Below are 13,983 nucleotides of genomic sequence, written 5' to 3' on the forward strand. Positions count from 1 at the left end.
CTCATGGCCTTTTTGCGGCAACAGATTGATGCCACAAAGATGCAACCTATACAAATTCACTATCATAGGCTGGACATGGCAGAATATTGAGTTGCTGTGGAGGATTTGCCCCCCCCCCCTCACCAGAACGTCCACCATGTAGAGGACTGGCTAGCCAATGACGGGTAAAAGGGAAACTAGCACTATCCAATCAACCTAAGACAGGGCACCTGGTACTACTGGGCAAAAATGACCAGGTGTTCCAATGACGGGTAAGACGGAAGGCTGATCCCCAACCTAAGACAGGCACAGTCCGCCCTGCCACAAAACAAAGTCCACCAAGCATCAAAACATGATATAAGAAAGGGAGACATGTGGGGAGCCACATGTGCCCTCAAGGCTGCTATTGGCATGGCCATAGAGTTTATGTTAAAAGATAGTTCCTGGGAATCGGGCGGTGGCGCAGCGGGTTTAGCACAGGTGGCGCTAAGTGCAAGAACTGGCTTGAGGATCCCAGTTTGAGCCCTCGGCTCCTCACCTGCAGGGGAATCACTTCAGGGGCAGTGAAGCAGGTCTACAGGTGTCTTCCTCTCCCCCTGACTTCCCCATCTCTCTCCATTTCTCTCTGTTCTATCCAACAACCACAATATCAGCAATAACAACAATATAATTACAACAATAAAACAACTAGGGCAACAAAAGGCAAGATACCAAAAAAAAAAAAAAAAAGGATAAGATAGTTCCCGCTTCCCTACACCTTAGAGTCTTTGTTAAAAGATAAGTTCTTTTTCCCCATGAATATATAATAATAAATGAATAGGAAAGATACATCCCCCAATACTCAGTTGGCTAAGGCACCAAACCTCTTTTTCTATAAAAAATTCAAATCAGATGCCCTGCTAACCACGAGAAGCAGATTGTGTTTCTTCCACAGGAATCCCGGAAAAAAACATCTGGACCCTGCACACCCTGACATCACCCACTGCACACCCCCTCGAAACCCTAGATGTCACCTGACGCGATCTGAAGAACCTGATTCACAGACTCCAAGGACAGAACTTTTTTTTACTGTCTGTCTGCCTTTCCTGCTTCTGCTCTGCCTGTCACATTTTGGCAGTTCCAGCTCACAATCTACAGAAAAATGGAATTCCAGAGGCTAACCTTCCTCATGCAGCATTTCATCCCCTGCCATTTCTCCCCCTAGTCGCCTACTTTTGACTGAGACTTCTATCGGACTTGCTGGTATACCCTTTGGACACTTTAGACAATTTTACAGCAGCTTCCTTTCTTTCACGTTACTGGTTTTTCATAGACTGACCCTGAGTAGTTCATAGACTTTACACACTGTTGCCTTGGCCATTAGATAAAAGGAAAGGGGTAGATGCTGGGAAATTGTGCAGATGTAGTAACATCTGCCATGTTGTCCCCTCAGGCTACTGCTAGTTCCCACGAGAGTTGGGACATTCTCGGAGTGCCTGTTCAGCCATGTTGTGCCCTCAGGGCATTGTCTATATCCCCGCGATATTTGGAGTGCTTTGGTTACTCCTCCCCCCTCATGAGAGTTATTATCCTATCCTGGAGTGCTATGGTTACTCCTCCCCCTTCCCATTCTCGCAAAAGCTACTCCTATAAAAGCCCTTCTTCCGCACCTCTCTCTCTTGCCGGCTTCTTCACTCCGGTGTTCAGACACAGGAAAGGTTACTGCGTGAGGCGGCCATTTTCGCTACCTCCACGTGGCCCAACCTGCCTCTCTAGCACCCAACTCTGAGGTGCCAGCGCAAATAAAGATTTGTGTTTCCTCTTCACTCCGGACCCCCTCTCTCATCTCTGCGGCCCGCACACAACAACAGGGACCTCATGACTGAGAGTCCAATGCTTTATGCAGTGCAGCACCTCCCAGACTACTTAAATCTTTTCTCAATTAAGAAAGGTATCCTCTGAAACCTTAATGGACTGTGGTGTTTTACAGTAGATCCAGGGACTCATGCTAGGGGAGGCAGGGAGCTCAAGGAGGTTGAGGATATAGTGCCTTATAGTAGAGGACAATGTGGTTTGGTGGAGGGTAAGATGTGCTAACACCCATATTTGAGAGATGTGAAATTATACCCCTATGACAACAACCCAGTAAATCACTATTTTATCAATAAAGTAGTTTAAAAAAAGATAGGTACCCTCCTTAGTGGGCTTAAGGGCATGCTGCTGACTCAGACATGAATTTGAATCTTTGCTCTGAAACTTCTGAGCTAGGTGATATTGGGTAGATCCTGATCTTTTTGAATACAGCTAAAATACACAATATAAATTAAAATAAGGGCATATATGGGAGCCAGGCTGGAGTGCAGCGATTTAAGCACATCTGGCGCAAAGCACAAGGACTGGCGGAAGGATCCTGGTTCCTGACCTGGCTCCCCACCTGCAGGGGAGTCACTTCTTAAGTGGTGAAGCAGGTCTGCAGGTGTCTTTCTCTCTGTCTTCCCCTCTTCTCTCCACTTCTCTGTCCTATCCAACAACGATGACACCAATAACAACAATAATAACTACAATGATAAATAAGGGCAACAAAAAGGAAATAAATAAATATAAAACATAAAGGCATTTAATAAATGCCTATATGCATTTAAGGAACTTTCAAAGTAAATCTTTACTCACCGTTGAATACTTCATTAAATTCCCCTGGGGGTGCATGGGTGATGAATTTAGCAGCTATGCGTACCTAAAGAGAAATACAATTAACAGTATGAGCATGGTAAAGAATAACATCAAAGGAGAGGGCATTAGCAAATTACAAATTTTCATTATACCTTTTGCAATACAATTCTCTACTTCAAGCTCTACTATTTATGGGCCAGGAGATAGTTTACTCAGTAGATCACACCCTTTAGCATGTGTTAGGCCCAGGGTCCAAGGGGCAGAGTCATATGGGAGTACCACAGCACCATGGATAGCTCCATGGATGATAGAACAGTGCTGTCATCTCTCTTTGAAATAAAAAAGAATGAAATGGGGAGTCGGGTGGTAGCGCAGCAGGTTAAGTGCACATGGCACAAAACGCAAGGTCTGGCGTAAAGATCCCGGTTCAAGTTTGCCTCCCCACCTGCAGGGGAGTTGTTTCACAGGCGGTGAAGCAGGTCTGCAGGTGTCTATCTTTCTCTTCCCCTCTCTGTCTTCCCCTCCTCTCTCCATTTCTCTCTGTCCTGTCCAACAACAATGATATCAATAACAACAACAGTAATAACTACAACAATAAAACAATAAGGGCAGCAAAAGGAAATAAATAAATATTTAAAAAAAAATAAAAGAATGAAGTGGGCCTGGGAATGGTGGAGTAACAGATGAGCAAGACACTTGCACCACAAGAGGGGGTGGGGGGATGGGGGCTCAAACCTGAGTTCACACACATTGTAACATATGCACTCAACCAGTTATGCCACCACCCAGCCCCCTAATTCCCTCTCTAGTGCCTTTTCCCCCTAGTGCCTTATTGCTTTGCTGAAATGTTAATTCACCCTACCCTCCACCCCAGTTTTACTTTGGTGCAATACACTTTCAACCATATATATATTAATTCTAAGGATGAATGCCATTGCCGCCTGCAGTTAGAGAAAAGAACAGCCAAGTAGGCCAACTAGCTTGGGGGGGACATCTTATTTCTCTTATTAGTAAGCATTAGAGACTATATATATATATATATATATATATATCCCCCCTTATTTCTCCCACTCCCTTCTAGAGGAGCTTGCCACATATCACAAGGTACTGGTTAACAATGTAGGAATCTGTCCTTCACTCTGTGGTACTAGGAAAAAAAAAAAAAAGCTAGGAGGCTGACATTCATGGAAATACGGTCTAAGGTTGTTATTTCAAAACTTTTGGATCTCCAGTTCAGTGCTTAATGATATTATATGAAAGTTTTATATGGGAAAAAGCTAGCAAACTCTGGTGAACTGTTTCTGAGTCAGAAACTACCCCTAGTAGTTGAATAGTCACCTGAATTAGTCAGCCAGATGACAGCGCAGCTGGATGCCATCTCCTCCCACTGACCTATAACCCTTCATAAGCTCCAACACCTAGCTTAAAATTAAGATGTTTGAGACACTAGCCTGCCAACTTCTGTCTGTAAGCAATCTGAAAGAAATGTGTTCTGGAACTCCGATTCCCCAGAACCTTGCTCCACTAGGGAAAGAGAGAGGCAGGCTGGGAGTATGCATCAACCAATCATTGCCCATGTTCAGATGGGAAGCAATTACAGAAGCTAGACTTTCCACCTTCTGCATCCCACAATGACCTTGGGTCCATACTCCCAGAGGGTTAAAGAATAGGAAAGCTATCAAGAGAGGGAGTGGGATACAGAGTTCTGGTGGTGGGAATTGTGTGGAGTTGTTCCACTCTTATAGTTTGGTCAGTGTTTCCTTTTAATAAATAAAATTTAAAAAAAAATAGAAATTTGTTTTCTTGTCTCTTGATTACCAAAATTCCTTCTCAGTAATGTTCCCACTCTTTTTCTCCCCTCATCCTTTTTTAAAAAAAATGTTTATTTATTCCCTTTTGTTGACTTGTAGTTATTATTGTTGTTACTGATGTCATTGTTGTTGGATAGGACAGAGAGAAATGGAGAGAGGAAGGGAAGACAGACAGGCGAGAAAGACAGACACCTGTAGACCTGCTTCACCACCAGTGAAGCAACTCCCCTAGAGGTGGGGAGCCAGGGGCTCGAACCGGAATCCTACGCTGGTCCTAGTGCTTTGTGCCAAGTATGTTTAACCTGCTGCGCTACTGCCCGACCCCCCCCCCCTTTTAATTTTATTTGTTTATTAATGAGAAACATAGGAGGAGAAAGAGTCAGACATCACTCTAGTACATGTGCTGCTGGGGATTGAACTCAGGACCTCATGCTTGAGAGTCCGATGCTTTATCCACTGCGCCCTCCAGGACCACTCCTCCCCCCGCCCCTTTTAAACCTACATGATTCAACTGCTCCCAGTGGAGCCTTTTCTTTTTCCATTTCAGTATCAGCTACAGAGAAACTGAGACAGAGAGAAGAAATTTGTAATCATTACATATATATATATATGCACATAAATACATATATATATATATATATACACATAAATAACTGTGTATACACACACACATATACATAAATAATTTTTTTTAACCAGAGCACTGTTCAGCTCTGGCTTATGGTGGTGTGAGGGATTGGACCTGGGACTTTGGAGCCTCAGGCATGAGAGTTTTTTTTGCATAACCATTATGCAATCTACCCTCTGCCCATATATATATAATTTTTAAAATGAAAGATCAGACTGATGAGGAGGATAAAAGTGAAAATATACATTCAGAGAAGTGCAGGCAGATTTGGGGGTACATCATGCAGGTCAGTTTACTGGAAAGGGGGACACAGCAAAAAGTTACTGAAAGGAGAAAGTATGGGAACACAAGAGGAAATGTAGGTGGGTTCCAGAGTGAACTGTGTCAATAGCTAAATCTTTAAATCAAATTCAAAAAAGTGCATGCCAATATCCTCATCCCCCCCCCAAATTAAGTGACAGGACATAATTAAAAAGGCAACCGATGGGCATCATAATTTAAAGAGCCAGGTCAAGTAAGCTAAATGACAGAATGGAATGGAGTAAGCTTGTCAAAGTGCTAAAGTGACCACGGGCTCTACCATATCTATTTGACATCTGCTGAGCCTTTCTTTCTTTACTTTTTCCCCCTTTTTTTGGAATCAGGGTTATTGCGTCTGGGGCTCGGTATCTGCACTTTGAAGTCACTGCTATTGATGGCCATTTTTTTTCCTTTTTCTTTCTACTTTTAGTTGACAGGAAAGAGAAATCGAGAGGGGTAGAAAGAGGAGATAGAAAGGCAGTACCTACTAACCTGCCCCGAACCCAGGTCCTTGTGCATGGAGATGTATGAGCTTAACTGGTTGCACCAAAGCCCGCCCCCTCCCCTATCTGCAGTCTTAACACTAGAAAAGTTAGTTTGATAACTGATTAAATGAGGGGGTAATATGGAAAAAGAAAAACAAAATGTTGTTCCCATTGTATGAAGAAAAAAATACACAAAGGATACAGAAAAGGACCATCAAATAGAATTTCAGGTTCAAGTGCTAAAAAAAACTAGTTATGTGATCCTGATACATTTTAGAACATTAAGAACAGGACAGCAGTCAGGAAAATAGCATGTCTGAGGTTAATAAAAATCAATGACACAGGGCGGAGGGTAGATAGTATAATGGTTATGCAAAGAGTCTCTCATGCCTGTGGCTCCAAAGTCCCAGGTCCAATCCAATCCCCCACACCACCAAAAGCCAGAGCTGAGCAGTGCTCTGGTTTAAAAAAAAAAAAAATCAATGACATAAGTGAAAAGACCAAGCAATTAAATGATTGTAAAAATATTTTGACTGGGAGTCAGGTGGTAGCCAGCGGGTTAAGCGCACGTGGTGGCAGAAGCACAAGGAGCGGTGTTCAAGCCCCTGGCTCTCCACCTGCAGGGGATCGCTTCACAGGTTGTGAAGCAGGTCTGCAGATGTCTTTCTCTTCCCCTCTGTCTTCCCCATCCTTCTCCATTTCTCTCCTTCTCATTTCTCTTATCTAACAATGCCAGCATCAACAATAACAACAATAACTACGACAATGATAAAAAAACAAGAGCAACAAAAGGGAAAAATAAAAAAATTAAAAAATATTTTGACTACAGTACAAATGAGGATGACACTTTCAATAGCAGAGACTTGTCCAATCATTCTCAAGACTCAAGTGGGAAAGGAAAAGAAAGCATTATGGGAGGGGAGGGGAGATATCATCCCACCCATTCAATTGAGAATAACTGAATGGAGGCTTTAATTAAACCCAAACTTAAAGTGTTGCTTAAATTAACTTTTTCCATTACTGTATGTCTATCCATAAAGTAACAGCTTCACTGTGAATAGAATCATACTGGCATTGAAGATAACTCCATGCAACTTTTATTATTGCACTACAAAGACAGGACATTTAAGCAGCTCAGATCTGACTTCCCACACCACATAGCCCTGGCACTGGACAAAGCTCCAATCCTGTATCTCTCCTGCTGTTTCCTCTATTTCTCTATCTGAATAAAAAGTAGTCTCAAGTAGTGAAACTATGCATACATGAGGTCCCACATATATGACTACATAAATTTATTAGGAGACTGGGGAAGAAGGGTAGACACTTCCACTTTGGTATAAGGCGGTACCAATTTGTCCAACACAGTCTGTTGAAGAAACTTTCCCCATTTAATAGTCTGGGCACCTTTGTCAAAGATTAGATGTCCATAGGTGTGGGGGCTTACTTCTGAGCTCTCAATTCTATTCCACTGGTCAGTGTGTTTGTTTATGTTCAGTACCTAGTGAACCCAATGTGCCCAATAATACAACTTGCGATCTGGAAGTGTGACGTCTGCAGTTTTGTTCTTTCTTCTCAAGATTGTTTTGGCAAATCTAGGTCTTTTCTGGTTCCAGATAAACATTTGTAGCATTCGTTCTATTCTCCTAAAAAAGTTGGTTGGGATCTTGATGGGATTGCATTAAATTTATATAAGGCTCTGGGTAGTATATTCATTTTGATGATGTTAATTCTTCCAACCCATGAACATGGTATATCTTTCCACTTCTTTGCGTCTTTTTCAATTTCCTTGAGTAGTGATACATAATTTTCAGTATACAAGTCTTTCACTTCTTTGGTTAGGTTTAATCCTAGATATTTTATTGTTTTTTTTTTTCTTTTGTTGTTGTTGCTATAGTAAAAGGAACTGCTTTTTGGATTTCATCTTCTTCTAACTTAGTGTTTGCATAAAGGAATGCTCTGACTTTTGTAGCCTGACACCTTACTATATTGTCTGATAATTTTCAAAAGCTTCCTGCTGGATTATTTAGGTTTTCCTATGTATACTATCATAATCATCTGCAAATAGTGAGAGTTTGACTTCTTCTCTTCCAATCTGTATCCCTTTAATTCCTTGCTCCTGCCTAATTGCTATGGCAAGATCATCCAACTCTATGTTGAATAGTGTCGGTGATAGTGGGTAGCCTTGTCTAATACCTGATCTGAGGGAAAATGCTTCCAGTTTCTTCACTATTGAGTATGATGTTAGCTGTAGGTTTGCTGTATATAGACTCCACTGTCTTGAGGAATTTTCCATCTATTCCCATTTTTTGTAGTGTTCTGATCATAAACGGATATTGGATTTTGTCAAAGGCTTTCTCTGTGATATTTTTTTAAAAAATATTTTATTTTTGGGGTCGGGTGGTAGTGCAGCGGGTTAAGCTCACATGGCGCAAAGCACGAGGACCAGTGTAAGGATCCTGGTTTGAGCTCGTGTCTCCCCACCTGCAGCGGGGTCAATTCACAAGTTGTGAAGCAGGTCTGCAGGTGTCTATCTTTCTCTACCCCATCTTTCTCCATTTCTCTCTGTCCTATCCAACAACAACAATAATATAATAATACCCACAACAACAAAACAACAAGGGCAACAAAAGGGAAAAAAACAGCTTCCAGGAGCAGTGGATTCACGGTGCTGGCGCCAAGCCCCAGCAATAACTCTGGAGGCAAAAAAAGAAAAAAAATATTTTAGGGGATTGGATATTGAACTCTAGTGCTGGGAATTGTATGTAATTGTTCCCCTCTTATACACAATCTTGTCAAATCATTATCAAATCAATAACAAAAAATATATAAAGAATTATTTTAATTCTTATTCTAGCGTTTGCCCTTCTTCCGTAGCCAGTCAACAGCATCAGGTTGAGCCTGATGTAAAGTTTCAAGACCTCCTTTGAATCTGGAGAGTTGGCAGTCGTTGACTATGTGGGTCATAGTCTGTCTGTAGCCGCAGGGGCAGTTCGGGTCGTCTCTGGCTCCCCAGCGATGGAACATAGCAGCGCACCGGCCATGGCCTGTTTGATAGCGATTGAGGGCCCAATCATAATGTGCTAGGTCAAAGCCGGGTTGACGCTTGCAGGGGTCTGTGATGAGGGGTTTGTTCTTTACCTCAGCTGACTGCCAACTCTGTTTCCAAGAGTCTGCAACAGAGAAGTTCAGTGTAGGCGTAGGGGACCAGATTGGGTGAGGAGACGTCAAGCGTTGGACAGGGTGGGCGAAGATATCCGCGTATATTGGCAGGTCCGGTCAAGCGTAGACGTGGGAAATGAACTTAGATGATGCTGCATCCCGACGAATATCTGGCGGGGCGATGTTGCTAAGAACTGGCAGCCATGGAACCGGGGTGGAACGGATGGTTCCAGAAATTATTTTAATGAGAAAGAGAGACAGACAGATACCAACTGACCGACTGACCACAGCATCGCTCAGCTTTGGCTTACAGTGGTGCTGTGGATTGAACCTGGGACCCCAGAGCTTCAGTCATTATAATCTTTTGCATAACCACTATGCTTTCTCCCAGCCTAGAGATTTTATATATACTGTATGCCTTACTCAAAGTTCTGGGGAACACTTTTTGGAAAGAAACAGCAACACCTAACTTTTATTTATAGGAAGACTTAGGAGAGGACGAGGGATCAAAACTTGCAAGGTGCACTGTACCCCTCAACCTACATGCAGAATCTCCTTCATAAATATTTTCACTGCTGGGAAATTGTGCAGGCCCTCCAGGACATGTACCTTGTTTGATTCTCCCCCTCCTCTTCGGTAAACCTTCTAATCTTTAACTCCCCCCCCAAAGTAGTGGGGGCATTGTGGCAGAACCATGGGGTTCTCGAGTGGCTTCACACGCCAGTAGGCAGAGCTCCAAGACTCTTCACTGAGAAAGACGCGTTAGCATTCATGGTTCGCCAAGGAAGAAATAGGTCTGTGCAGGTCTTAGGGAAAGAACCGGATTTAATTATTCTTCCCTTTTCTCTCAGATACAGTGGCTCATACGCCATCATTCCCGTTTTGCCATAAGCTTCGTAGGGTTTCTAGGACAAATAGATAACCATTTTCCTTCTAATAAACTGATAGCTTCTTTACCTCTTTACCTTTACTACCCTTTACTACCCCAAAAGACAAATGGCTGTTCCCCTGGACATCACATCCACTGACTGCTTCCCTTAGACTTGAGATATGATCCCGCCTCTTCATACCAATGGTTAAATTCCCCCTTCCTTACCTGGCTACCCTCAGTTGTGGGACCCCTGCTTCTTATACACTTGGTTAATAGCACACATTACTGTGTGCAAGGATCTGGGTTTGAGCCCCTGGTCTCCACCTACAGGGGGGAAGCTTCACTAGTAGTATTGCAGGTGCCTCCCTGTCTCTCTCCCTGTCTTCCCCACCTATCTCTATTGCTTTTTATTATTCCCTTTTTGTTGCCTTTGTTTTATTGCTATGGTTATTACTGTTGTTGTTATTGGTGTCATCCTTGTTGGATAGGACAGAAAAAAATGGAAAGAGGAGGGTAAGACAGAGGGGGAGAGAAAGACACCTGCAGACCTGCTTCACCGCCTGTGAAGCGACCCCCCTGCCGGTGGGGAGCCCGGGGCTCAAACCAGGATCCTTAGGCCTGTCCTTGCACTTCATGCCACCTGTGCTTAACCCGCTGCACTACGGCCCGACTCCCATCAATCTCTATTTCTATCTATCCTATCAAGTAAAGAAAGAAAAATTGGCCATCAGGAGCAGTGGATTCGATGTGCTAGTACTGAGCCCCAGCAATAATCTTGGTGACAGTAAAAAGATAAAAAAAAATTAAAACCCATTTCACAGCCCAGGTAGTACATAGCAAAGTGGCTAGAGCATTGGAGTTAACCATATGAAATCCCAAGTTTGACTCTAACCCCTGCCCCGTCATATTTGCCAGAGTGACACTCTTGATATGTCTTTCTCTCTCATTAATTTTTTTTGTTTTTAATTTAAAGTCATTTCAAGGGCTAGGGAGGTAACTCAGATTGTCATAGTACTAACATGAATACCCGTGGCTCCAGGAACAGAAGGTTCAATAACTGAGACCACCTCATACCACAGCTGAGAAGTTTTTTGGTCTTTCTCTCATAATACATAAATACAAATGTGGGGGGAGAGCCATTTTAAGTAGGGACAGCTCACCCAGTAGAGTGCAATCCTTGCTATCCCCAAGGCCTTGCATTCAAGCCCTGGCATCATCATTCAAGCCCTGGGAGCAATAATGGAGGACATTGTGGGAGCTCCTTGACAGAGCAGAACTCTGGCTTCTTTCCCTGCCTTCCTCCTCTCCATATATATATTTGTTTATTTTTGGCTCTGGGGTTATCGCTGGGGCCTGGTGCGTACACTATGAATCCACTGCTCCTGTGACTATTTTTAAATCTTTTTTCCCCAAGATTTTATTTATTTATTCATGAAGACAGAAGGAGAGAGAGAGAGAGAAGGAACCAGACATCACTCTGGTACATGTGCTGCCAGGGATTGAACTCAGGACCTCATGCTTGAAAATCCACTGTGTCACCTCCTGGACCACTTTAATCTTTTTTTTCTTTTTCATTTTTGCATAGAATAGAGAGGGGACGAGAAAATAGAGGAGAGAGAAAAACACACCTGCAGACTTGTTTCACCGCTTGTGAAGCAACCTCCCTGTAGGTGGGGAGCCAGGATCCTCACACGGGTTCTTACATTTTGTACTATGAACGCTTCACCTGGTATGCTACCACCCACCACCACCTCCTTCATTTTTGACAAAGAAAAGATAAATTGGCCCAGGAAGGCCAATTCAGCAGTATTGCAAAATTCTTTTATATTTTTATAAAAATATTTCTCAACATTTTAAGCTTATGGTGGATTTCAAGTACTAGATTTCTTCTTTTATTTATAATTGGATAGAGAAAGAAGGTAGAGATAGAGACAGATACGTACAGCACTGTCTCACCACTTGTGAAGCTTTCACCCTGCAGGTGGGGACCAGGATCTTGAACCTGGGTCCCTGGGCGCTGTAATGTGAGTGCTTAACCAGGTGTGCCACCCCCTGGCCCCCAGTACTACAATTCTTGATGACATACTTGAATAAGTTAATTTAGCACTAAGTTACCACAGGTACAGAGGACATCAATGTTTTAGTGTCTGTGGAAGCATTTACATTATCACACCATGAATGTTTCATTATTTCAGTTGTATTATTTGCTATCTTAACCCACTAGAAATCTACTCAAAAGAATCAAAGTGTCTAAATACATAGGTCTGGAAGCAGACTGCCAACATTTTGTTCTACTAATAGTTGTATTACTACGGTTATTAATGACAATATTACAGGATCATACCTTTTAACCTCAAATGCACTTCAGTTTACCCAGTTACAAAATGGGAGTAAGTATTTATGCCATGGGAATGTTTTGAGATGAGTATATATTAACATACAAAATATCTAGCACACAATAATGAGGTAGAAATAGAGAGAAAAAGGAAAAAGAGAGAGGCTATGGCAACACTGGCATTTGTGGTTATAGGGATAGAATTCAGGACCTCATGCTTGCAAGTCTAAAGTTCTATTACAGCACCACTTCCCAGGTCACTATCATAATTAAAAACCTCATGGAAATGGAGAAACAGAATCCAATGATAGGAAGAACCTTCGGTATTAAAATACTAATTGAACATGAAAGGAAACTAAGGGCAAAAAAAGATGTCAGTGGTCTAGGCCTGTGCAACAAAGAGTAACAGCAGGAACAAATATGCAGATTGGCAAGAGGTTCTGTTGAAAGAAGAAAAAATAATAGTGAGTATTAAAATTATCACTATCTTCAGAACTTTAAGAGTCAAACTGTCTTTAGTATTACTACCAATTTCCCCTATACACCATTTTTTTAATGAGCTGATCTAATAAGAACTTTAACTTATTATTATTATTTTTTCTTCCCTCAAGTAGATAAGAGAAGTTTGCAAGAGCTAGAGAAAAAAAGCACAGATAGTGGATTCTACAGTGTGTATTTTTTTGATTTCTAAAGGAAAGGATTTACAGCAGATGAACAAAATACTTTTATTAGGGGTTTTGCAAGGTTCAAAGAAGTGGTATATGAAAGGCTTTGTAGCTTTATGGGATTTATAAGGAAAATGAGGGGCCATATGGTGATGCACCTGGTTCAGTGCACATATTACAATGTGCAAGGACCTGGGTTCAAGTTCCAGACCCACACTTGCAGGGGGAAAAACTTTGCAAGTGGTGAAGCAGGTGACTCTCTTTCATGCTATCTTCCCTTTTCCTCTTGATTTCTGACTGTCTCTACCCAATAAATAAATAAAGATAATTAAAAAAAAAAAAAAGGAAATGTTCCCAGCAGTGGTATGGCAGAGCATCAGCAATGGCAACAGATGCCTAGGTACAATGAATGCTTGAGGAGGGATCCAGAGTATGGACACAGTCTTGAACACAAGAAACACTACGGATAACCTGAAACAAATGGAGGGAGGAGATGAAGAAACAAAAGCAGGAGAAATAAAAGATTGAATGAAGCTCAGACTTACCTGTTTCCTACCTACAACCTGTGCCTACACTAGATTCTGGATGCAACACTCCGCATTATATAAAAAGACAAGGTTTTAATCACCCAGGAATTCAGTTTTGGTGTCAAGGCAAATGTGCAACAGGCAATGATAAGAACTCCTGGAACATTTTAATGATTCAACTTTAAAAAAAAAAAAAGAATTTCTTATCAGAGTTTGAGAAAGCTCACTAAACTCTGTTAGGTCTGTTTGATTCAATTCTCCTTACTTCCCTACTTTAGAAGAAAACTGAGGTAACATTTTTTTCCAAAATTACATTGGTATCTAAAAGCACAGCAGGGGAGGCCAAATCTGATGCTCAGATTCATTCTTTCCCACTACATCACAATACTTCATTTATAATTCATTAAATGGATGCCTCTATACTGTCCCCCCCCATCCATGGTTACACAGAGAAACCTGTGCACTGAAAAAAAAATCATAATTTCTGAGTCAGACAAACCTAAGGTGTGAATTTTCTTACATACTACATTATTGTGTTTAGCATTAAGACAGGTCCAAACAAAAGAACTAAATG

General features: G+C 42.0%; 1 protein-coding gene across 3 annotated transcripts in view; it reads right to left on the bottom strand.

Moving 5' to 3' along the window:
- Nucleotides 1-13,983, bottom strand: part of CAPZA1 (capping actin protein of muscle Z-line subunit alpha 1) — a 50,739-nt gene that overhangs the window by 29,785 nt on the left and 6,971 nt on the right. For all 3 annotated transcript variants that reach the window (XM_060201879.1, XM_060201878.1, XM_060201877.1), the window contains exon 2: nucleotides 2,629-2,692. In XM_060201879.1, coding sequence (XP_060057862.1) covers nucleotides 2,629-2,692 — 64 coding nt within the window. The remainder of the gene's footprint in view (nucleotides 1-2,628; nucleotides 2,693-13,983) is intronic.

The sequence above is a fragment of the Erinaceus europaeus genome, chromosome 11, assembly GCF_950295315.1.
Source record: "Erinaceus europaeus chromosome 11, mEriEur2.1, whole genome shotgun sequence".
NCBI classification, from domain to species: Eukaryota; Metazoa; Chordata; class Mammalia; order Eulipotyphla; family Erinaceidae; genus Erinaceus; species Erinaceus europaeus.